Genomic DNA, 23,457 nt, shown 5'->3' with positions numbered 1-23,457 from the left:
CATGGTAGATTTTTTTATGCCCTTTACCTAATAGAATTCCTGTTCTGCAACATGGACAATATAAGCCTCATGCAGAGTCCTATAGGTTAGGTACACGAGCCTGTTTTGAGGATGAGATTGCAGAATCGGTGCCTAAATTGTTAAATGTGTGCATATCAGTAAGGCAGGGAGCAGAGGCCGTGGGACAGAGAAGACTCTACACTGTAGAATGAGACTTCTCTCCTCCTGGCTCCCTCCCAAGATTTGCCTACGTGAAAAACGTTCAAAAGTTTCTACCTGCCTGGTGGGATTGTCTGAAATAGGCTTGTTTTGAACAAATGAGTGTCTAAACCAGTAATTTTGATATCTCAAATAACTTCTTCAATCATCCGAGCAGGCCAGATCCGCCAGCCTAACCTGTCAGAGATGGTATTCCCTGCGGCCCTGCTGTTCCGTTTCTGCATGTCCCTGTCACCAGGCCCCCTAACTGGGATTGGAGACTTGATACAACAGGGAGCAAGTGCACGCGGTGGGAGCCTGACTCTGCAAATATATCTGCATAAATGAGTTCCAAGTAGAGTTTTACTGGGATGTGGGAAAAGGGGTCCTGGGACACTCCATCCACTCTTCACCAGTGCTGGCTGGCATCCTCTCCCATACCGCTCCAAGGCCAGAGAAGCCAGATAGTCTGATTTATGCATAGCAAAACTGGTTTTTCTGTTTCTGTATCAGCCTTACTGATGTCCAGATGTGGACATCCAGATGTGATGTAAGATGCGGGACAGAAGCGTGGTGCTTCACTGAGGGTGAAGCGCTAAGGAGGGAGCCAAGCAACTCAATGATGATTACACCCAGGTGGAAGCCTGCTGCCTGAACTGGTTTGTTTTCTTTCTGCTTGTGACAGTTGGCCTCAGGGGCCAGTCCTGTTCACTCCTGTACACAGCCCATAACTTACGCGGGTGTCCCCCTTACGATGCACTTCAGTACCATAACACAGATGCAGGCTGCCATCCAAACCTAAGGGCAGGTGCTCCAAAGTGTGTGGGAAGAGTAACTTCAGAGGGACTCAGATGGCAGATTTTTAGATGGAATTTAATGGAAGCAAATGCAGGGGAGCCATGAAAAAAGGCAAGGACATGGTGAAGACAGGCCCGAGAGGGGCTGGGAGCGGACGCCCCTCCTCTAGGCTGAACAGAGGCTGGAGGAGTGGAGACTGGAGGTGCGAGGGGACATCCTTGCTTTCCCTTGCTCTTTGATTCCTTTTGCACTGGGAACCGTGCACGTCATTTGTGCACAGGATTGCATCAGGGAACTCCAGCACCCATTCTTCACTGCTGCTTCGCTGCCTGAGTCAACAGAAACAGCGCTGTGTTTGCTCCCTATTTGTGTTAGACAGTTTACATCTCTAATCACCCTGACCTTTGTAGTGAAATGGGTTGATTTTACAAGACGCCACAGTAGTTCCATTGGTTTCACACATTGGAACCCAAATATAGCCTCAATTCCTTTAAAATCTAAACCTAACACATTTCTGCTAAACCCATGCTACTCAGCAGTTCTACAAGAGCAGAAGTACTGTGATAGAGCAATAGGTGCGAGAATACCAACATACAAAAAGCCATATCAAGGTAGATGGTTGAACACTGTCACATTTACATACATTGTATTTAGCCAAGAAGTAATAAGCTAAAGTCTAATAGAGAGAGTGAACCACATGATAAGTTGAAACTCCGTTAACATCAAGATTATCTGGAATTTATGAGCCTGGCTCTTGTCAGAGCATAATAATTTTTAATTATAAAAATTTGGATACTGTACACAAATACTGGTAAAGTAGATTCATAGCTCACAGCAATATGCTGATGCAATAAGCTGTATATTGCATCAGAATTTCAAGGGAAAGTGTTTAGTCAGAGTGCTGGACCAATTCAACAAACAGCCCCCAGTACCTGATCCTGCAGATCAGCTGAGCTTCAGCAGATAATCGAAGTAGATGTGAAACATCAAGGTATTTGTATAAGTCTATATTAACTGTATAGAAAGTTTTATCTACAGACTGCACATGTAATTTGAAAGAGAAACAAAAAATCAACACTTTTCATACAAAGCAGTAACACATTCCTGTCACAGTTACTGGCACACGGGTATGGTGGCACGGTTTGTGAGAATCGTGGAGCTCCGGCCAAGTGACCCTGCACTATGCTGACTGTACTGCTCGGGCTGTTTTTAAAGGGTCTACGATCACCAGCTCTGGAGGCTCAAACTTGTGAACCAGCAAAGGCTGTGCAGTCTGCGTTCTTGTTAGCATTATCATTATGATTATGATTAAAAATCACCCCGTTCTTTTCTTACCGCAGGTAGCTGCTGTTGCTGGCGGGATACTGGTGATGGTGATAATGTTCAGGCTGGCTGTGCCAGAAAAACATTTTGGGATGAGGTGAAGCGTTGTGCTCAGCTAAGAGATGGTCGCTGCAGTGATGGGAGAGAGGAAAGAGAAAACAAATACACACGTTCAGATTAAAGTCGCAGGCTGGTTCCTCTCACACCTCTACATGTAGCTGCTGGTGTCACCCCCTCAGGAAGAGGCAGGCAGCTGAGGACTTGGCTGGTCCCCGCCTGCCCTCCTGTCCCCAAACCTCCCAGCACTGTTGGCTGCTGCCCTGACACAAGGCTTCCTTAGGAGCTGATGTGACCTCACTAGCCATCCCCCCTATCTTCTGCCTCCCTCCATGCTGCTGCAGCGTCACCAAGCAGCGCTGTGTGCTAGAGCCAGGAGAAAGAGCAATTTCAACAGCACTTCGGCCTCAGAGAGGCCGCAGCTCCCTCCTTACCAAAATACCTGAACACTGCCACCTGCATTGGCACGACTGACTGAATAAAGATGGACCATACAGTGACCTCTTTAAGTCACACAAGATGTCTTCTCAGGAGTGTTCAGACTATCCTCTTTGCCTGTTCATGCTGTATATGTTCAAGTGGCACACCACTAGAGTACAACTTTATAGTTGCCTTCTTGCCATTAAAAAAGATTAAAAAAAAAACAACAAATGAAAACACTGTCAAACTGCAGGAAAGATACTTACTCCAACACCACCCGCCACACACCAACTCCAACACAGCACCCCTCACACACACACTGTAAGGAGAAAGCATATTCAGATGCAAACCAGCTGCTTGGTGCGCTCCTGCCTTGGTGCCGGTTGCTTGCCTGAGTTTGCAGCTAGGATTGCAATACCTGCTTTAAAACACACAAAATCATACTGGTCGATCCTGCTGAGACCTTGGCACTTAGGAGAAAAAAAAAGGGGCACACATCCAAAAACCTCATCCGAAAACAGTTACCTGCAGAGGGCACCCATTCTGCTTGAAATGGGAAGGATTGCTGACAAAAGAGGAGTAGTGTGCTGTGGGGTTTGGGGTTTGTGGGGGTTTGGGGTTTTTTTGCCTTTTGTTTGTTTTCCTAACATCACCCCCACACAAGCACATGTTGCTTGTTCCCTGCAGTTCGTTCTATAAGATAATTTTAAAGGTATTGCAATATTGTGACAACACACAGGCTGTGAAAATCAGAACATCAAAGAGCAAGGGTCTGGGAAACAAGAAGGAATTATTTCCTGTGGAGTGATAGTAATATACAGCAGTCAAAAAAAACTTCACATAAACAACATTGGTGCTTGGGGTTTTTTTCATAGCATGAGACAGTTGTCCCTTTACTTAACTGTTCTTACTCAACATCAAGGAACAGAAAGCCAAGGCCAGAATAATCATAGCAGAGGAACTGTAAATGTGGGAAGAGAAGCAAACACCCACGTGACACCGCCCAGAAAAGCCGTCAAGAATTGGGTCTGCCAGCTTAGCACATCCGAGAGAGCGCGCTCTTCCAGGAGCACCAGGAGCCTTGAGGAAGGCTGTTGTGACACAGACCTGCTCGTGTCTCTAAACTAATCTTTGCTCCAGCAAGGATGAGAGCTGGAGGAGTCTTTTCAAAGTTAGTTTTTTCACTGACACATCTATATGCCACTGCATACTCTTAATAAGCCCCCTCCTAGCAGATATAAAGGGCTGCATGAGTCCCAGTGGTCACTGTTGCATTTTTAAGTGATTAATTTGATCTCAGTGACTGTAGAAAAGGAGCACGCCTCCTGCTCTCCAGTCTGCTCCATCTACTGTCAGGTTGTAAAACACAATTCCTCTGTCTGGGGCCCTAGTTTTAGGCAGAGATGTTAAATGTGTACAGCACGTTGTATTTGGAACACCTGTTTCCCTTTGCACCCATTATTCTCAAGCAAAGGACCACGCATCCCACAAACCACTTTCACCATCTTCCCTTCAGGCTGATGTGAGTTTCCCACATGGAGGGTAGGCATGTTGTTGTGTGACTTGTATTTGCATTAAATGGAAACAGTGATACTACAGATTCCCCTTGACTTGGAGAGCTTAAAGTCCGTGCCATAGAATGGCTCCCACCTCTGTACGTATCCCACAGAGCTCACGTGGCTTTGAATCATCTAGCACCTCCTCTGCCCCAGAGTAACCTGTTGTTTCTGGCAGATGCTCAGGTGGGAACACTGCAGTTTTGATCAGTCTTGTTTTGTGAAGTCCGGGAGAGAATTTGTGAGCAGAAGCAATTGTGATTCCCAGACTAATCAGTAGCCTATTTTATTTTTTTATATATATATATTTTTATATATATACACACACACATGTACATGTGCATATGTATACTAAAAAACTGCACTCCCGCTTTTCATCTTTAGCACAGCAGGCTTATTGTGAAAAATTTTCCTCTTGTGTCCGGTCGGAATGTCCCCAGTAACTTGTGCTCATCACCCCTTCTCTTTTCCATGTGGCTCCTTGTAAAAGAGGAGCCTCCATCTTCTTTGTAGCCACCCTTTAAATACTGGAACATGGCGATAAGGTCTCCCTCCCGGAGCCTCCTTTTCTCCAGGCTGAACAAGCGCAGCTCTCTCAGCCTTTCCTCACGCACTGCCCAGCCCTCGTATCAATAATCTTTGTGGCCTTTCTCTGGGCCCTCGCCAGCCCATCCACATCTCTTTCATACAGCAGGGATCAAAACTGAACCCCGTATTCCAGGGGTGGCCTGACAAAAGCTTTGACTCTGCTGACCACAGGATAATAAACACCATAAAGCACAGGACCACCACAGCAGATGTGCCCATTCAGTCTCTTACCTTCATTTGATTTTTCAAGTATTATGCTTATGCAGACTGAAAACAACTTGAATCACTGGTTATAGCCAAAAAGCTACCATGAGGAGAGGAGTGTGAATCAATGAAGGCCATTCTGATCCCAGTTTCCAAGTTCCTGCTTCTTACAAAAGGCAGAAGTTCAAGGCCTGTGTCACAGGTTCCCCACATGGTATGCAAATAATTTCAAACTCGAGGGAGCCTGGCCACGAGAGCTGCCACTACAAACCATCGTATCCCCCCACAGCCACTGTTCCTGACGAGGTAAGAGAAGCAAAGAACCAGATCTTGTGCACTTCCATGCAAAAGCACTGCGGAAGAGGAAAATTTCCCTCTCTTTTTTCCCCTTTGAGGGTTGACAAGATGCTGGACCACAGAAACTTTGAGGCCCTGGTATGGAAATACTGGACAGAACATGTAGGAAAGATGTTATTATTCAGACTGAAATTAAACACTACCAAAAAAAAAAAAATTAAAATCAGTAATTCTTTTCCTGCTCTTTACAGTCCTGTGTTTTGATTGATGTTTGTTGCAAACAGTTAATGGGTAAAACTTCAACACAGTATAGCTTAGTTCTTTAAAACGGGACAAGCTCCCCAGGTTCTAGTTAATTGTGGTATTTTGCCTCATGAAACACTCTGTATTCCCCACGCCCACTGCCCTTGACTAACCTCTAGACATCAAGGTATGTGGTTACACGGTCTTGCAAGTTTGGGGACAAATAAGGAGAGTTTTTTTACCTGGCACTGTTTATTGTTAAGGGGCTATTTTTTTCTTGCTTTACGATCTGCCCAGTAAACGCTAAGCCAGATCCCAGCAAAGCAGCATTGTATACACAAACAACAAGACATTATTTATTTAAAACATCTCTTGCTCTAAGGCTTGTGTATGGCATGCAAAGTCCAACCCGAAATATAAGGTAGGGAGGCTGATGTTTTGCTGATGGGTGGATCTGCACTGAAGTACTTCAGCATATGGTGCCTGAAAACTTTCATTGTTGGATTTTTCCATGAGCAGCATCTAAAATGATCATTTCCCTGAGGATCATTCAATTTGCTCATCTTTTTTATAGTGATCAGTGGCCCTGAGCTTGGGCTTATGTCAGTGTCTCCTTAAATCTAAGAGGATGCAATGAAGGTGCAGGTATAAACTGAGGAATAAATGTCTTACTGACTTCCCATCTTATGAGATGGAGGCACGGTAGGGATTACCTTTGCTTTCTTCTGCTGCCTTTTAGGAAGACTTCAAGGCCTGCCATGGAACCAGTCATACAGAGATCATGTGTAGGCACAAAGTGAGTTAGACAGCCAAACTGCCCAGAGAAAGTTTTGATTTAACCCGTCATGCCAGTGGCTGTGGCAAAGGTTGGAGTCAGTTTTTTGTAGGAGATTCAGAAGTCTGTAAAGGTGGAGAAGTTTAAGTGTTTGCTATTCTGCTGTTCTGTGCCTGCTGTGGCGCCTACTTGGCAGCCTAAAAATCAGTATTTGGAGTCCAGGCTGCTGTGGCAATGCAGGCTTCCCGTGTGTTCTGGCACAGAGGAGACAGCTCAGTTCCTTCTCTTTCCTACTGGACAGAGTCTCTTTTACCTGAAGCTGTGAGGCAGTTTTAGTACCTGGCCAGGTCTGACATTTTCTACTGTTGGGCTGTCTTGGCCTTGTGGACAAAATCCTCAGTGTTTCTCTTTTAATTTCCAATACAGAAAGCAAGACATTCTGTATTCCAAGAAAATCCCCGCCTGAAAAACATTACAAACCATTTTTAAGGTGCAATTTTTAAGGTTTTTAACAAGAACTATGATTTGCAGGGGATTGAGTATATAGATCAAGTTTTTCTTATATTTCATAACTCTCATATTTGCCCTGTTCTACTTCCTAACAGGGCAAAAATCTCCTTTCTTGCACATTTCAAGCAGTAGTGGCTTATTAACAGTCTTTGGAGAAAGGGCAGCCTCTGATGATACCAGCAGTTGCTTCCAAGGAAGGTTTTAAAGTTTCATCTGAATATTTGTGAGCAATCTAACGTTCAATACAGATTTCTCTCCTTAGGCAAATACAGGCAATATAAATACTGATGCATGGAAACTTTTTAGGGAAAACAGGTAATTTTATCTGGGTAAAATAGTTCAGTGGCAGCACGGCCACAGCTGTCATCTGAGAGATCACAAACCCTATCAAACACCTCAGAAACTCTCTACATAAAATACAACTATCTATAATGACATTTAGTAAGGTGTGGAAATGTTTTAGCCGTATCAGTTTAAGTTGTGCTGAAAGGACAAAACATGATGGGCCAGAAATGATTGTTTTACCATATTAGAGGCTTTTTGCACTTGTATGCCATGACAGTTACATTTCAAGTGTATCATTACAGTTCAGCGGATAGATTAATTAAGCATTTTAACTGCTGATCTGCAATTCTAACTGGAACAGACACATCCAGTTCCCCTACAGGCTTGCACTTCAGCTGGTTAAACCTGACTGAAATCACAGTTTTCTTGTCTTCCCTGGCATTTTCAGATGAGCTACATACGCTCAGGCTAAACAAACTGTGCTGAGAAATGTTTTGGGGTTTTCTCATCCCCTCTCCCTCCCCGGCAGACTCTCAAAGCCCAGCACAGACGTTCCTTTGCTTTTGCCAGCATCTCTGGCAGAAGGTTCAGATCCCCGGGTGCTGCTGGAGGACCAGTCTGAGACTGTTCCACAGTTGGATTTGTGTGGAACAGAGATGGGGAGCTCCCACAAGGCACTCCGCTGGCTCTGCCACTGGCAGAGATGAGTAGATGGCGAGGGAATGAATACCTAGCCAGCCTGGCTGACACTTGAGAACGTGTCTGCAGCATAACCTAAATTACATGTTTGTTTTCACTTATGCATCTCTTCCTTGAATAGACAGGTACTACCTTTGAATCTGGCCTGATATGTAGTTAACAGACTAACTCCAGTCCCGATTTTAGTATGAGCTTATAGGGGTCCAAAGACTTGCACTGGTGAACAATAGCACCATCTAGGAACAGAAGTATACTAAAGTGGGAAACTTGTAATACTTTGATGCCCAGTATAAAGTTTAGTTGCCTTTCTACCTACTGCCAATGGTTACAAGTCTGGGTATCAAACAGTTATATGCAGGTATGTTGCTTTTTCCACTGAATAAATATAGAATCACAGAATCATAGTTAGGGTTGGAAAGGACCTTAAGATCACCTAGCTTCAACCCCCCTGCCATGGGCAGGGACACCTCGCACTAAACCATGTCACCCAAGGCTCTGTCCAACCTGGCCTTGAACACTGCCAGGGATGGAGCATTTACCACTTCTTTGGGCAACCCATTCCAGTGCTTCACCACCCTCACTGTAAAGAACTTCTTCCTTATATCTAACCTAAACTTCCCCTGTTTAAGTTTGAAGCCATTACCCCTTGTCCTACCACTACAGTCCCTGATGAAGAGTCCCTCCCCAGCATCCTTATAGGCCCCCTTCAGATACTGGAAGGCTGCTATGAGGTCTCCACGCAGCTTCTCTTCTCCAGGCTGAACAGCCCCAACTCTCTCAGCCTGTCTTCATACGGGAGGTGCTCCAGCCCTCTTATCATCCTCGTGGCCCTCCTCTGGACTCGCTCCAACAGCTCCATGTCCTTTTTATGTTGAGGACACCAGAACTGTACACAATACTCCAAGTGGGGTCTCACAAGAGCAGAGTAGAGGGGCAGGATCACCTCCTTCGACCTGCTGGTCACGCTGCTTTTGATGCAGCCCAGGATATGGTTGGTTTCTGGGCTGCAAGCGCACACTGAAGCTGGCTCATGTTAAGCTTCTCGTCAACCAACACCCCCAAGTCCTTCTCCGCGGGGCTGCTCTGAATCTCCTCTCCACCCAACCTGTAGCAGTGCCTGGGATTGCCCCAAACCAGGTGTAGGATCTTGCACTTGGTTGAACTTCATGAGGTTGGCATTGGCCACCTCACAAGTGTGTCAAGGTCCCTCTGGATGGCATCCCTTCCCTCCAGCGTATCAACTGAACCGCACGGCTTGGTGTCATCGGCAAACTTGCTGAGGGTGCACTCAATCCCACTGTCCATGTCACTGACAAACATGTTGAACAAGATTGGTCCCAACACCGATCCCTGAGGGACACCACTCGTTACAGGTTTCCAACTGGACACTGAGCCACTGACCACAACTCTTTGCATGTGGCCATCCAGCCAATTCTTTATCTACCAAGTGGTCCATCCATCAGATTGATGTCTCTCCAATTTAGAGACAAGGATGTCATGTGGGACAGTGTCGAATGCTTTGCACAAGTCCAGGTAGATGACGTCAACTGCTCTGCCCCTATCCGTCAGTTCTGTAACCCCATCATAGAAGGCCACCAAATTGGTCAGACAGGATTTCCCCTTAGTGAAGCCATGCAGACTGCCACCAACTACCTCGTTGTTTTTCATGTGCCTTAGCATGCTTTCCAGGAGAATGTGCTCCAAGATTTTGCCAGGCACAGAGGTGAGGCTGACTGGTCTGCAGTTCCCTGGGTCTTCCACCTTCCCCTTCTTGAAAATGGGGGTTATGTTATCCTTCTTCCAGCCATCAGGAACTTCACCTGACTGCCAGGATTTTTCAAATATGATGGACAACTTCATTCTTAGCAACTTCATTCGCCAGCTCCTTCAGGACCCACAGACAGATTTCACCAGGTCCCATATTTCCATCTCTCACTGCTGTCCATTTTTTTCCAATCTTACTCCCTCAGAACATGCTTCATTAGCATCACTTACATCTACCTAAAATACATCTAATTATAGGATTTTTGTATCTATCTGATAGAAATCATACAGTATTCAAAACTGCTTGTGAAATACTGTTTTAAAGTTTGCAAGAGTTCCCGTTAAACAGCAATGTACAGACATAGCTGCAGTCCTGTCCCAGCAGAAATTACCTGTTCGTAAACTTCCCTCAGTAGGGAAATTCTCAGTAAATGTGCTTATTTATCCTAAAATCCTATCAGGAAATTAAGAAACTTCTTTGACTGGGATAATCCAAGACACACAGCTCAGGAACACTCAGGTCTTAAAATATGCTGAAATATACAAACACATACACAGTACAGAAAAGCAGTCAGTGAGGTTTGACTTCTTTTACTTGCCAAACACAGTTAGTTTCTCAAACTTCTCACATTACTGAAAATCCTCCGCGTTTTAACCTACTGACTTCCATTTTACCTGGAAGTAGACCGCAACTGCGAAACTGATCAGTTTACTATTTTAATTGGGAGAAAACTTGGGTTTTCTTTCTCCAGCTAATCCTGGTTCCCAAGCTGCTTGTTTATCCCCATCATATTGATGTTTATTGTGTTCTGTGTTTGTGTTTGCAAAGCCCCAACCCGCCACAGTGAAGTTACCAGAACCAGCTCAACCGTTCTCACCAGTCTATCATAGGGAGCAACTGTAGCCTAATTCAACAGATTTATTCCTTGAGATTATTTTCTCCTTTATGATTGTTTTCAGAGGAACAATGTCATAATCAGAAATTGAATTCTTTTGCTGAAAGTTGAACTGTGAGCAGTTTGGGCCTGCGTTCTCAATAGGCTTTTTACATAGGTATGTTTGTGAATTTACTCAAACGTTTAAGCATTCATAGAAATTACTAAGAACACGTGAGTGTTTTGGGATAAAAGTGTTTGTTCTTTTTGCTCTGGGACTCAGACCACAAATAATAAACACAACTCAATCTGTTCCAACTTTTATCTTTAAAAGCACACAAGGAACCCACCTCAGAATTTACATGACCAGCTCTCCTTGCAATTTACATTTACTATCCCAACCTCGTTGCGAAGATTCCAGCTGAACACGTGTTACTCAAAATTTTTTCAAGCAAATGACATCCAAGTTCGAAACATACAGGATATGCATTTCCTGGCCTGATTCTGCATGTAGCTTTCTTTCCTTCTTCCTCTTTTTTTAAGGCCAAAACCAACCTTTAAGAATTACATTTCAGTATTCAAATGATTACAATGACCTCTCTCTTTACAGAATATTAGAACATAAAGAAACTCTTTCTGAAAAAACAGCAGCTTGTAATTGTCCTGATTTTTCCTGGATCGTTATGCTAATCCATTAGAGAAACCACCTCCAGCAGGAACATAAGGCATGACTAATCATTGCTTGAATTTAACCAGCGAATGTCTGTTTGTAATATAGGAAATGAAGGCAAAAAGCAATGCAGAGAATCTGGGAACTGGCTGCAGTGGAAATAATTTCGTTGCAAATTCTTATATTCTGATCTATGTCATACAAACAGGTTCTATCCACTATAGCAGCCCCTCCTTGCTGGAAACAGAACTAGTCACACTGCAGTAAAATATTCATGTAAATATACTGCATTTAGATTTTTAATACATGGGATATCCACACTTACAACTTTTGAAGATGGCTTAGGAGCAAAACTGATGGACAAACTTTGTGTAAATATCTCTCTCCTCCCAACCTGGAGCAAAATTTTTCAGTCATACCAGGGATAAAACCCATTTCTTTCTTACCAACTTTTGCTCACACATTAAAAAATTAGGTTCATCCAGAATACAAAGTGTACGTTTCAGTAACTTTCAGTATGAAATAGCATCTTCAAAAAGATGACAAACAGCAGTCATCTTCAAATCATCCTCTCAAAATAAATACCACCTGTAGAAAAAGCAGGAATACCATATGGGACTATTAAGCTTAGAATTTGTGCAATTTTTTTAAAGTGACTTTTTGTGAAACTAAAATGTAAATTACAAGATTGCAGACTGAAAAATACTTTTTAAATATTAAAAAAATAAAATGCAAACAATGCATAATGTACAAATAACTGAATTAGGAAACAAGAAACCTGCCTTGATGAAGGAAACTGGGTGTTCATACAGACTCTATTCAATTTCCAAAATCCATTTTTGCTAGCATACCTATAATTCACAGCATGTGCTCAAATGCCACATCAGATTCAGTAACAGGAGTATATAAAGAAACATCGTTTGGACACACAAAACATGAAGATAAATTTCTTTTTTAACCAATGTTGTATCAATCACATTTATAATTTTTCTTATAGAATGTGATCAAATAAAACAGAAAACCAGAATGTATACATTGCTAATTTTTTAAGTAATGTTATGTACATTTTATTGCCAGTATATGCACAATGGTAAGCGTAGAACTATAAATACACAATGTAATTAAACAGTAGAAAACAACAAGGATGTTACACGTACAAAGGAAAGAAAGAGAAGATAGTATTTTCTTGATGTAGCTGCTAAAAAGGGCTAGTGGCGAGTTAGGACAGTTTTGGTTTTAAGTCTTTACGTATATTTCTACAACTTTTCCTCCAGATAAATCTCTGCAATGGCATTGCTTCTTTAACAACCACATCTTAACTCTTTCTAGTGCATTCACTTCAAACTAAAGTGAAAACAACCTTTCATGTAACTACAAGCATCTGTTACTCAGTTTTGCTTTTCAGTTCCTAGCAAGTAAAGTGTATAAGGAGTTTCTTATGATATTTGGCTGCAATGCTGAAGAATAGAGTTCTGAATACACATTAAGTGATAATTTGAAGGGGGGGGGGAGAAGATTTTCTGTAGATAGTTCTCCCACTGGGTGCTATATGCAGCAGCTCAGACAAAAATTAGTCACCCTGAAGAGGTAGAGAGAATTTTAGCCTAGCACAGATCATCATCCTTGGCACCGCTATTTTCTCTCTTATCAGGATACACTTCCTACAACTAGACATTATCACAGTCACAGGGAAAAAGAAATCAGGGAAAAATAAGGTTCCCCCATTCCTGGGAAGGGCAGTTTCACCCCAATTCTCAGTTATCAGCTTGCTGCTTATATCCAAGACCAAAAAAAAAAATTAAAAAAATAAAAAATGGAAAAAACAAAAAAAAGAAAAAGACAACATTTAGGGACACATTTACTCGACCTTTGTTCTCTTTCCATTATCAAGTTCATAAATACAAAGAACCATTATTCACAATAAACTAACTCTTTTTCAAAAATGGAAAAACAAACCCTGGAAACATTTCCACACCTCAATCCAGATGGGTCTTGAGGATGCTATTCAAGAAAACCATGCAAATAATTTGGTGCAGCTTTCCCAACTCATCCAAAATATATATATTTTTATTTTTAATTAAAAGGTGGCAAGGTCCGTAGCAGTTGTGATTATTCCCTTCCCTCCCCCACCTTTAAATTCAATGCAGAAAATCTTGGTGCTTTTAGGAAGGTAATGAATAAATAGTTTTCTGCACTGTTGTCATAAAATCCCATGTGAGTTACAATACAAGACTACTTGTTCCAGCAATTAGGTTGAGAGGAAACATTCTAGTGATAAAGATAAATACATACTGAGCATGCTTGGGCAGAGCACTCCATTCTGAAGCATCCTGCTTGAAGAACGAAAGGTGACAAGGATGGTTGACGTCCATCAAGTGACCATTAACTCTGCTGCACACAGCAGACTGCCACACTATCACCAGGTCAGCAATGCTACCCTGAAAGGGCTGTCTCCCACAGGAAGAGGTACTGGTTGTACCAGTCCTCTGCTGCGCACACTAAATTCTTATTTATGCAACAAACATACAACCAATGAACAATATCACTTTTACAGAACTGGATCAATCCAGCTTTTTTTTTATAGGCATATTTCTCAATCTCCAGAATACCCCAAACAAGCTGTAGATAATGATGAACCACCACCACAGTGAACGAGTCTCACTGCAGTTCAGACTAGTTCAGCCTTGTTTCACATCACTTCTTGTTTCTAGTGAAGGACATGATACTCAAACAAAATAGCAATAAAAAAGTAATGTTATCTGCAGCTGAATAAAAGCAACAGAATTTAGAGTTTAACTTCTGAAGCTTAAACCATACCTTTTAATTAGCATTAAAAAAATCTCTTTTTTTAATACAATAACACTGGCAAAAGTTAATGGGAAGACACGGAGGATTGTGAACAGGACAGCTGATGGATTAGATTATTTTAGATTTTATTCTGCTTTGATCAACTGATGTTAATACTGTTTTTCCTTGGATTTGGAATAATGGAATAATTCTATTGCAACAGTCACATGCAGGCTGAGGGCAGCCGTCGGTTAAAGAAAAAGAAAAAAAAAGAAAAAAAAGAAAAAGACAAAAAAAAAAGGGGGGGAGAAAACCCAAGAAAAAAGTTCCAGAAGTTGTATGTAAGAATTTTCCTTTCATGGCAGAGGGCCATGCCCTTGCTTTAGGAGACCTGGGTGACTCTTGTCAGCTTCATTAGCTTTGTCCAGCCATATCTGCAGTGGCATCCCCTGGTCCAGAGCCTGTTTGTGCACGTTTGATGTAGAGGTTCAATAATTTCATCTGCAAATTTAAGCCAGAAATTCACTTTAGTATGTGCAAACTGTACAGACTCCAGGCATGGTACAACAAAGGAGACATTAAACCATCTTCTTTTCCCCAAAAGCAAAACACAGTTGATTCAAAGGTAACATACTTGTCAATGAAAACAGCAAACAGCAGAATGTGTCACAGGAGAAACTGCTCAAGATTCTTTAACGATGTAAAGAAGAGAATGATGTAAGGTAGCTAGATTAAGACAGATGAAATGTTTTCCTCAGGTTACAATGCTGTTTTAAGTAAGGTAGATTTGGTTTTTTTTTTCTTCTAAGTTAATGTTGAGGTTTTGGGGCTCTAACTAGAGTTGTCGATGCTGGTACTTACTACAGCTTCCAATACTGTCCAGAATCAACATTCAACACAATCACTGCCAGAGAGTATTTAAGATAACACTCACTGTCTTCTTCACAGATATACAAAATAAATTGTCCTGTTTTATTCCCAAAGAGATTCACAATTAATGTAATTAATATACAGCTGTTTGCATGCAAAACCTGCACGTAAGAGATGTCAAAAAAATCATAAATATCCTGAACCAAAAAAAGAACACAGACTATTATTATTATTTTCAAATTAGAGGTACTGAAAGGACTGATGAAAACAAAACAACAAGGAAGAAGAATAAATAAAACTGCTGTATGTAAAATCTATGTATTACATTTCTTGCTTTCCAACCAGAACTTGCATGAAAAATAAGGCAAGAAATACTGATAGGAAAAGCCATGCTGAGTACAGCCACTATCACTACTAACAGTGATACACCCAGTAACTAAACCCATTAAACAGCAGTAAGAAACGTAATTTATCTTAATGCTGAAGTTTGTAACTTGCATAAAGATCCATGGATTTTCAGTTCTGAACATTTTATGACAAATTTATATTCATCCTCAGAAGGTCTCTGTAGCCCTGATACTCTCATTTAAGCATTTACTTTTATGAAACTTCCTGGCAACTGCAACCGAAATGCAAATGCATACACGGAATTATGACACAAGATTTCTCTAAATGGTATCTTTTACTTACTTTACTGCCAGTGAGTTGACTGAGATGTGGTTTTAGTTCATCGCCAATTACTGCATGAATGGCTACAAGGCAGAAAACACATGCCTTACGAACGCTGCTCTCTGAATTATCATAACCCTAGAAAGCAATAAAATTAACATTAATACCGTATCAGTTAATGATTAAAAGCCTCGGAAAGCTATTTACTTATTTACTATGATAAATACATCGAAGTCTACAGTAAATTAATGCTAGCATAGCCCAATGAGGCATTCCAGCATAAAATCAAACATGCAAATTCAGAGCATGCACTTACAAAGCCGGCTGATTATTAATCACCATTGATAATCATTTTCCAGACTGAAATCAAACCCCACACAATCCTGTTCATAAGTTACTCTGAAAACAGAGCTGCTGCCAGGCAATCGGGGAGCATATAAGAGAAATTGTTCTAGATCGTACAGATTTATTTGAAGCAGAAGACCACTCAATTTAGAGCCTCCTTACTCTGAAAGAGGTATTCTCTTAACAGGTGAAGATTCTCTTGTTAACTCCCATCTCGTTCCTTAATGATTTTTGTTTCTTTGCCCCTTTGCCAGTACCCCACATGCCTGGCTGTCTGTCTCACAGCCCCCTCTCAGAGGGTCCCTTCTCTGTCTCTCAGTTTCCTCCAGATGTATGATCAGATCACACCCATTAAAGACAGAAATCTGCAGAACGCAGCTCTCTTTATCCATCACATGCAAATTAATGTATCTTGGCTCTTGATAAGGTGGGAATGAATTTAAAGACAAAGGGAGAGAAACCTGTGATATCCTTCTGATTTTATTAAACTTTCCCCAGTCAACTGCTTCTTTCCTCTTACCTCCCCCAAACCATAAGTGATAAAAGCCTACAATTATACACGATACAACACAGGCAACTTCAGACCAAATGATTCCAACTTGGAAAAGATACAAACAACAAAAAACCCTACCTTATAATTAAAAGTATCTACCGAGCTTACCTATAATCAATACTTTATATCTTACCGAGATTTCCTTTGAGTCCTAACTGCAGTTATAATTTAACTACCTGCCAATCAAGAGTTTGTTCCCACTATCTCAGTTATTTTGGGTCAAAGCAGCCATCAGCTATCAGACAAATAAAATCCCTCATGAGAACCAAGTGATATTGTCTTTGCAATTCTTATATATACTTACAGTGTTTCTTCTCTCCTTACCTGTATTAGACCTGGCACAATCTCTGGTAAAAGCTGAGTAAGGGTTTCTTTAGATACTCTTTCTATAACTTTTGTCTGCATTTTGATTGCAGCCAGATTAATGGGGTAATCTGCAGTTTGGATAATCGGACAAAGAACTTTGATGCACTGATCTGGGCTAATGGAAGTGGCCAGCATGGAAGCAGCTTCTTCAGCAGATCTCACCACCTATTGAAAGAATAAGTAAAAGACATGGAAAAATTACTTACAAGAGACTGTTACTACGGTCTGTTACCTGTCAGTAATGGTCTTGAGCACAAGCATCTCCTACAGTATTGTAGAAATACAGGAATTAAGAACCCTTTCAGAATCTGTTTACAAGATTCCAACTGCTGGATATACTTTCCTAAAACCAAGACTCTTGCCAATATTCTGGGGCTAATCTATGTCCTTGGCAATATGTGTGTTAGCTTTTCAAACCTGCTTGTTGAATTGGATCTGAAATATCTCTATTCTGCAACTACACACTGAAATATCACCACCTCTGTAAATCTGATTTCTTGTGCTGTCATTTGTTAGGTCAGTGACCACTGACAACATGTTTTCACATTTGTCTCAAAAACATATTTAATGACATGCCTGGATTGCTACTTCTACGAGTCAAGCTAGCTGGTGTTCCCCCCCTCCAAGTTTGAAAGAAACTACGACAAGACAGTGCTTTAAGCCTGAAGAATATGCAGAACAAACAGAACAAGAGTAACTAGACAGGAAGATAATAGGTACAGAATCTCAGGGCACAACATGAACACAACAGAGGAAATTAACAACTGATCTTCCTATGAGAGCAGCTGTGGCATCTGCCATCTAATGAGTGAACCACTGTACAAAGTCAGTGATGTACAAACCCCTCCATAACGGTTTCTCTCCCTCCTTGCCCCTTTTACTCTCTCTCTCTGTTGTATACATGAAACCAAGAGAGAGAAAAGGCACAATAACAGAGAAGGACAAGACACTGTAATAAATACAGTAAATGAAACAGATCAAGAGGGTGCAGGGAAACGAGAAGTGACTTTCAGATGAATGACGGAAGTCATTGGTATGGGAGGCGCTGCAGTCAAACTTCAAAACTTAGAACTTCACGTAAGTTCAATATAGAGTAAGTGCTCACGCTGGGGGAGGGCAGGAGAAGATGCAATCATTTAGTAAAATACCTGGATTCTTTCCACAGCATCAGTGATACTGATGGGAACTGTTGAATATTGGGGTGGGTACTGCGCTTATGCTTCTTGTATCTACAAGCATTATCCTTTATTGTGTATGCATGCACCATAAAGACTTCTGAGCAAGATTACAGTTATCCTTCTACTTCTGAGTCCCCTCACTATTCTTGGCCACTGCCAACTCCTCCCTTTGATACACTCCTGTGCGTTCAACCCTAACAAAACTCAAAGCCATGATCTCGAATGGCGCAAAGCTGTCTAAACATGGAAAGGGTTGACAATTCCTTGCTGTGTTCAATCCCATCTCTAAACCATGAACCTTAATGAAATCCAAAAGCTTGTTGTAGAGCTCCAGGACACCTATATATGGCTTAAGATGCCATACAAGGAAAAAACTCCCTTCAGTTACTCCTTGAAGAGCTATAATGACACATGATTGTTTACAGCACCCAAGACAATTGTTATTAGGGCTGATATTAACCATTTGAGAGCTTATAAAACAGCAGTTCTCTTTTTTTCTTGCATACCTGTGTTAACTAGTAACAGCTGAATGCTTGGTTATTACCCAAATTACTTCCTCGGTAAGATCTGGCTAATTTGTCAAAACACTTTTTGGGCAGCTGTTTCATTTAGTAGTAATTTGTCATAAACAAATAGAATAACTGATTACTCACCTCCTTATGAGGATCCTTATGTGCTTCTAAAGTCTTCATGATGGTGAGCTCTGCATAATTCTTAAACCTTGCTGGCTGGTTTCTTAGAATTTCTCTTAAAACTTTCAATGCCAGAGCTCTAATTGCATGCTAAATATCAAAATAGATGAGTTAGGTATCTTTAAACAGACATATGGTTTAACATTTATTCAGCAGCTGAAAGAGTCTTTGATAATGGAAAAATATCAGATTATGCTTAATGCATATAGATAGTATGAACCTAGTGTTAACAAATCAAGCTAGGAAAAAAATCTTTAGTTTCTCACTCTTCTGGATCTCTCTTTTTGCAGATAATTCAGGTGGCACATCATAAAAATGTTGCTACCTAATGGAGTAGGCCATGCTACCCAGAAGTTAAGTATTAGTGTCTTTTTGATCCAGTTATGTAGAACTCGGTCTCTTCACAATGAGCATTATTGTATTTTAGAAATACATTTTCAACTGTTTTGCCACACATGATTTTGTGATATTCTAGACTCCACCAGGGGCTATTAACAGAGAAGTTTTGAATCTCAGTGAAAAATGTTTCATTTACTCTATCATATGGGAATGGACAAGTAAGAACACTTGAGAAGGTGAATGTTACTGATGCCCTTTTCACTGTCAGGGCATTCAGACTTCATGACGTCTATATTTCCACAGTTGTTTGTTTTTTAAGACTAACTGGGATTTGTGCCTTTCTGACAACCCATACAAAATTCAAAGATACTGAGAGTAAACCATGTGCTCTGTAAACATTCATAACTGGATTAATCTGAATTTACCTCCTTATCTCCAAGTGTTTCAAGCAGCAGAAGCAGAATTGTTTTGAAGTGCTCATCCCAAACACCGAAAGACTCTTCCTGAGTTAACTTCATGAGCTCGTACAGGGCAGCCTTTCTTTCCTCAACTCTCTCATTATGGTTTGATAACTCTTTAAGTAACTCTGCAACCAGGTCAGAATGGTCCATAGGAGGCTCTGCCAAAAAGGAGTAAAAAACCATAAACACAGTTCTCCAATCATTGCAGTTAAGTATTAGCACCTGCTGTGCAACTGAAGGATATTTTCTAGGATGGCTATCTGGCTTTCTAGCATACTTTTTTTCCCCTCAAATTTGACTGCAAAAGTTGCAATCTGGCTACTCTATTTTCAGTGCTGAACAAGCTTACAATCACAAAAAATCCCCTACAAGGATTTTACAAAAAACCCTGTAAACTAGTTTACTGCAAGAGTTCTTACGCTTGCAACATCCAGAAGCGGTAAGCACTCTACATCCTCTAAAACCTGGTCTATACGGGAAGTGCCACCTTTCCCATATGACTCATCCAAGATGATTAATCTGTCTTTCCTGTGTTGGTATCACGGAATTGCTCAGGCTTTTGTAAGCCACGGTTCCACAGCAGTAGCTAGGGAAAAAAGCATGCATGAAAATGGTGCTTGGTACATAACCACTGAAATGGAAGCAAACCAAGGCTGTGAGTCCCACAGAGATTCCCAACAACAGTCTTTAAGAGATGGCCTGAATTTTAGTTTTGATTAGGGAGAATTCCATGATAATGGAAAAATGCATCAGTAACACAACCCACATTTGTGAACACTGAAGAGATCTGCAAGCAGTCAAAAAACTTAAAACTGGTCTTAATGAAAATGAAGTATCAAGTTGCTGCCTTTATTCTACCATCAAGACCCATAGAATGATAGAATGGTTAGAGTTGGAAGGAACGTAGCCTTTGAGAAAGAAAAGCATGTAGCTTCCATCTCTGCACCGAGACTTTTGGATAAATTAACAAACATATTTTTTCTGGAAAAGGTTGAAAGTATTGGCATAAAATGTAAATGTTCCTGCATTACCTCTTTCCTAAAATTATTCTATTTATTAAGACATGAAATACATTCTCCATAACAAATTTATTAGGTCATATAAAAATTATAAAACCATTCCCCCTATTGATGAAATTCTGATGAAATCCTAAAAGTAACAAATGCAAATGACTGTATACATGTCGTATAACTAAATCCTCAAGGTGAGCACAAGAATGAATGCAAGTACTTTGTTAAGATCCATTAAAGAGCAGAGCTCTTTGCACTACTGCTCCAGGCAGGACAAACTAATCCTGGCTGGGGATGCTTCACTCCAGCCAGGCATGAGTTTTTGCAAAGCCAGGACATGCAGGTGCAGCACAGATCACATTTGGTTTAACGCAATATCCAGAAATATATTGTTGGAAGGTATAAAGAGGCTTATCCCATGTAAAACAGGGTCCCTGTAATGCAGAGTCTCGATCATGAACTGGCTCTGTATATGGATGGCAAAGGTATTTAATGATTGCTATGATTTGCAAAACTTTGCTTTCCCCTCAATCTTTTTCAGAAGAGAATGACTGGCCACATGCCTCTTCACTGAATAGAAAACAGAGACATGCACCTGACTCTGATTTGACATTTAATGTAAACTTAAAGCCAACTTAGAAAGTAGCTGAATAAACCACCATGTCAGAAAGCAGCTTTGTTTTTCAACAGTTTAACACATCTTTGCTGGATGACAGAATTAAAACTGTCATAAGGGGGAAAATTAATTTGTCCCTTACTATTAAGAAATTTGTTTACTTAAAACCTGATTTTCATCTATAACTGAATATGCAATATCAACAACAACAAATACCAAATTATGAAAAGCACCTACTACTTTTGAAAGTAACAGTGGCAGCAGTGATACTTTGGAATCTTCCCAACATTTAGAGATAAAAAAGTACCAAAAGATATACTGAGAAGTATTAAAAAGTAATTCTAGAAGCCTACAAACCAACAGCCTGAGTTCTGAGATTCACATGGGCTGAATGAACCACCTTCCTGGTACAAGCTGGTTTGTTTTGTGGTGGTTTTTTTAAAGAATGTTTAGTCAATACAAAATGCCAATGCCATGTTTCACATACAAATATATTACTAACAAAATTCTTTATCTTTCCCCTAGTTCCCAAACTGGTTTGATCCAGTTTTACTTCCTTACTGTAACTCTTCCCTCCCTTCCCCCCTCACTTTAAATTTCAGTCATAAAGCAATCAGATAAGTAAATTTATATTGACAATACTGCTACAGGATGTGCTACCAGAAGTATACAATATAGTTCAGTATTTATCTCATTTCTACCCTTAATCTCTACACATACCAGGCAATGCAACAATGTCACTCAAAAGGATTACTAACAAATAAGCTAATTTGAAATGCAGCATTTGTAAAAACCTCTCAAAGCAGCAGCACTGGCGATACATCTATTGCTAATCATAAATTCACAAACTGAACTCAAGGATGGAAAACCTCACCATTTTCTTTCTATTCTAGCACAGAATGCAGTCTGAAGCTTACCATCAGGAAACTGCTCCGCATCATCGTCAAACATGGCTTCTTTCAAAGCAGATTTATTAAATGAACTGATACCATCCGAATAATTGTATGGGTTATACTCTCGTGAGCGTGGGGAGGAGTGGGGAGGCATCGTGTTGAGTAAGGAGGTTTTGTTATCCAGAGCTGTTCGGCCAGTGTCACTCACACCACCTCCCGCTATTCCCGAAGCACTGCAAATCTGCAGGGAAAGAAGTATCACAGGACCATATAAAAAACACACTCACACATTTCGGTTAACTACATGACTAATTTATCTATGCAGCAAAAACTTACACATTTCAAAAGGTTTACAAATTTATTTCAAACTAGCCTTCAAACAGAAGTCTTAAAAACAGTTCCCTAAACTTTGCTTTCCTTCAAAAAAAGGAAAGTGCACATAGTCCAAAAGAATTCATGAACTAGCAGCAGCTGTATTTTCTCTGAGAAGTCTGATGCCGAGTAATTAAAAACATGTTTAAGCACATACATATTTCACAAGCTCAACAAATCTGAAAGCCGAAGTCCATAGAAACAGAAGTATAAAACACTGCACACAGCAGTGGAACACCCACATGGTTTGTACAGAATAAAATTAAGTCTTTGGAAAAACATACACTAAGGTGCAGACCTCCCAAAACCTGAACTGCAGCTGTTTTGCAAGATAATATATTTTTAAATGGCTAACATTTTAAGTAGACAAACAGCTGATGCTACTTAGAATTAGCATTTACATTTCTAAAATGTGGCTCAAGACCAGGAACAAATTTTTCTAAAGTTCTGAAGTAACTGAGGAGAAATGTTCCATTTCAGAAGTTGTAACATACAAACCTACTGAAAATGACGCTTTACCATCTCTAAGAACTCAGTCATTGGCTTGGTTTGCTGGCACCAAGATGAGTTTAAATACTCACCGAGTCACCATCATCTTTTCTGGAATCCCTTTTTACAGGCTCGTTCATATCTTCCTGACTACGGAAGCTGAAATTCTGAATGGCTTCAGTGACTCCACGAAGAGAGCTGTAAATATCTTCAGAATTCATGTTTTCAGTGTCATAGTCAAATGCACTGTGTGCCACCAAGAAGGACAGAGGAATTAAAATGCATTTATTTTGTGACCCTATATTTTTAAGTAACATTAGCATAGAACTACAGAGACTCAGGAAATATTAATAAATTTATTATTTTTCTTGAAACACATTAAGAAACCTGGTTCTTCACATAACTGTGTTACGATACATCTTAGTAAGTGTACTGCCACTAGAGAAAGCACTGGGAGTAGCTAGCAAAGTGATACATTATGCAGCAGCATCTGCCTGAAAAAACAAATTACTTCTGCTCTGTTTTCCTCTTGTGAATATGAAATAACTGTGATTT

At 40.7% G+C, this 23,457-nt stretch overlaps 2 protein-coding genes across 61 annotated transcripts in view; both read right to left on the bottom strand.

Moving 5' to 3' along the window:
- The window catches only part of UBP1 (upstream binding protein 1), a 43,562-nt gene extending 37,051 nt beyond the window's left edge, over positions 1 to 6,511 (bottom strand). For 6 of the 11 annotated variants that reach the window (XM_030495073.1, XM_030495100.1, XM_030495082.1 and 3 more), the window contains exons 1-2: positions 6,398 to 6,459; positions 2,332 to 2,448 (exon numbers count right to left, since the gene is read on the bottom strand). In XM_030495073.1, the coding sequence (XP_030350933.1) occupies positions 2,332 to 2,448; positions 6,398 to 6,456 (176 nt within the window). In that variant the 5' untranslated portion in view covers positions 6,457 to 6,459. Of the gene's footprint in view, positions 1 to 2,331; positions 2,449 to 5,171; positions 5,251 to 6,397 lie in introns of those variants that run through there. The other 5 variants (XR_003992687.1, XM_030495143.1, XM_030495172.1 and 2 more) reach the window with 4 other exon arrangements.
- A 4,389-nt stretch (positions 6,512 to 10,900) lies between these two features.
- Positions 10,901 to 23,457, bottom strand: part of CLASP2 (cytoplasmic linker associated protein 2) — a 132,026-nt gene continuing 119,469 nt past the window's right edge. For all 50 annotated transcript variants that reach the window (XM_030494724.1, XM_030494737.1, XM_030494730.1 and 47 more), the window contains 7 exons: positions 22,995 to 23,148; positions 22,066 to 22,282; positions 19,487 to 19,680; positions 18,684 to 18,812; positions 16,811 to 17,017; positions 15,610 to 15,726; positions 10,901 to 14,550 (listed from right to left, as the gene is read on the bottom strand). In XM_030494724.1, coding sequence (XP_030350584.1) covers positions 14,464 to 14,550; positions 15,610 to 15,726; positions 16,811 to 17,017; positions 18,684 to 18,812; positions 19,487 to 19,680; positions 22,066 to 22,282; positions 22,995 to 23,148 — 1,105 coding nt within the window. In that variant the 3' untranslated portion in view covers positions 10,901 to 14,463. The remainder of the gene's footprint in view (positions 14,551 to 15,609; positions 15,727 to 16,810; positions 17,018 to 18,683; positions 18,813 to 19,486; positions 19,681 to 22,065; positions 22,283 to 22,994; positions 23,149 to 23,457) is intronic.

The sequence above is a fragment of the Strigops habroptila genome, chromosome 1, assembly GCF_004027225.2.
Source record: "Strigops habroptila isolate Jane chromosome 1, bStrHab1.2.pri, whole genome shotgun sequence".
NCBI lineage: Eukaryota > Metazoa > Chordata > Aves > Psittaciformes > Psittacidae > Strigops > Strigops habroptila.
Note: the sequence above shows the minus strand (reverse complement) of the source record. Positions and strands in the feature narration are given on the sequence as shown.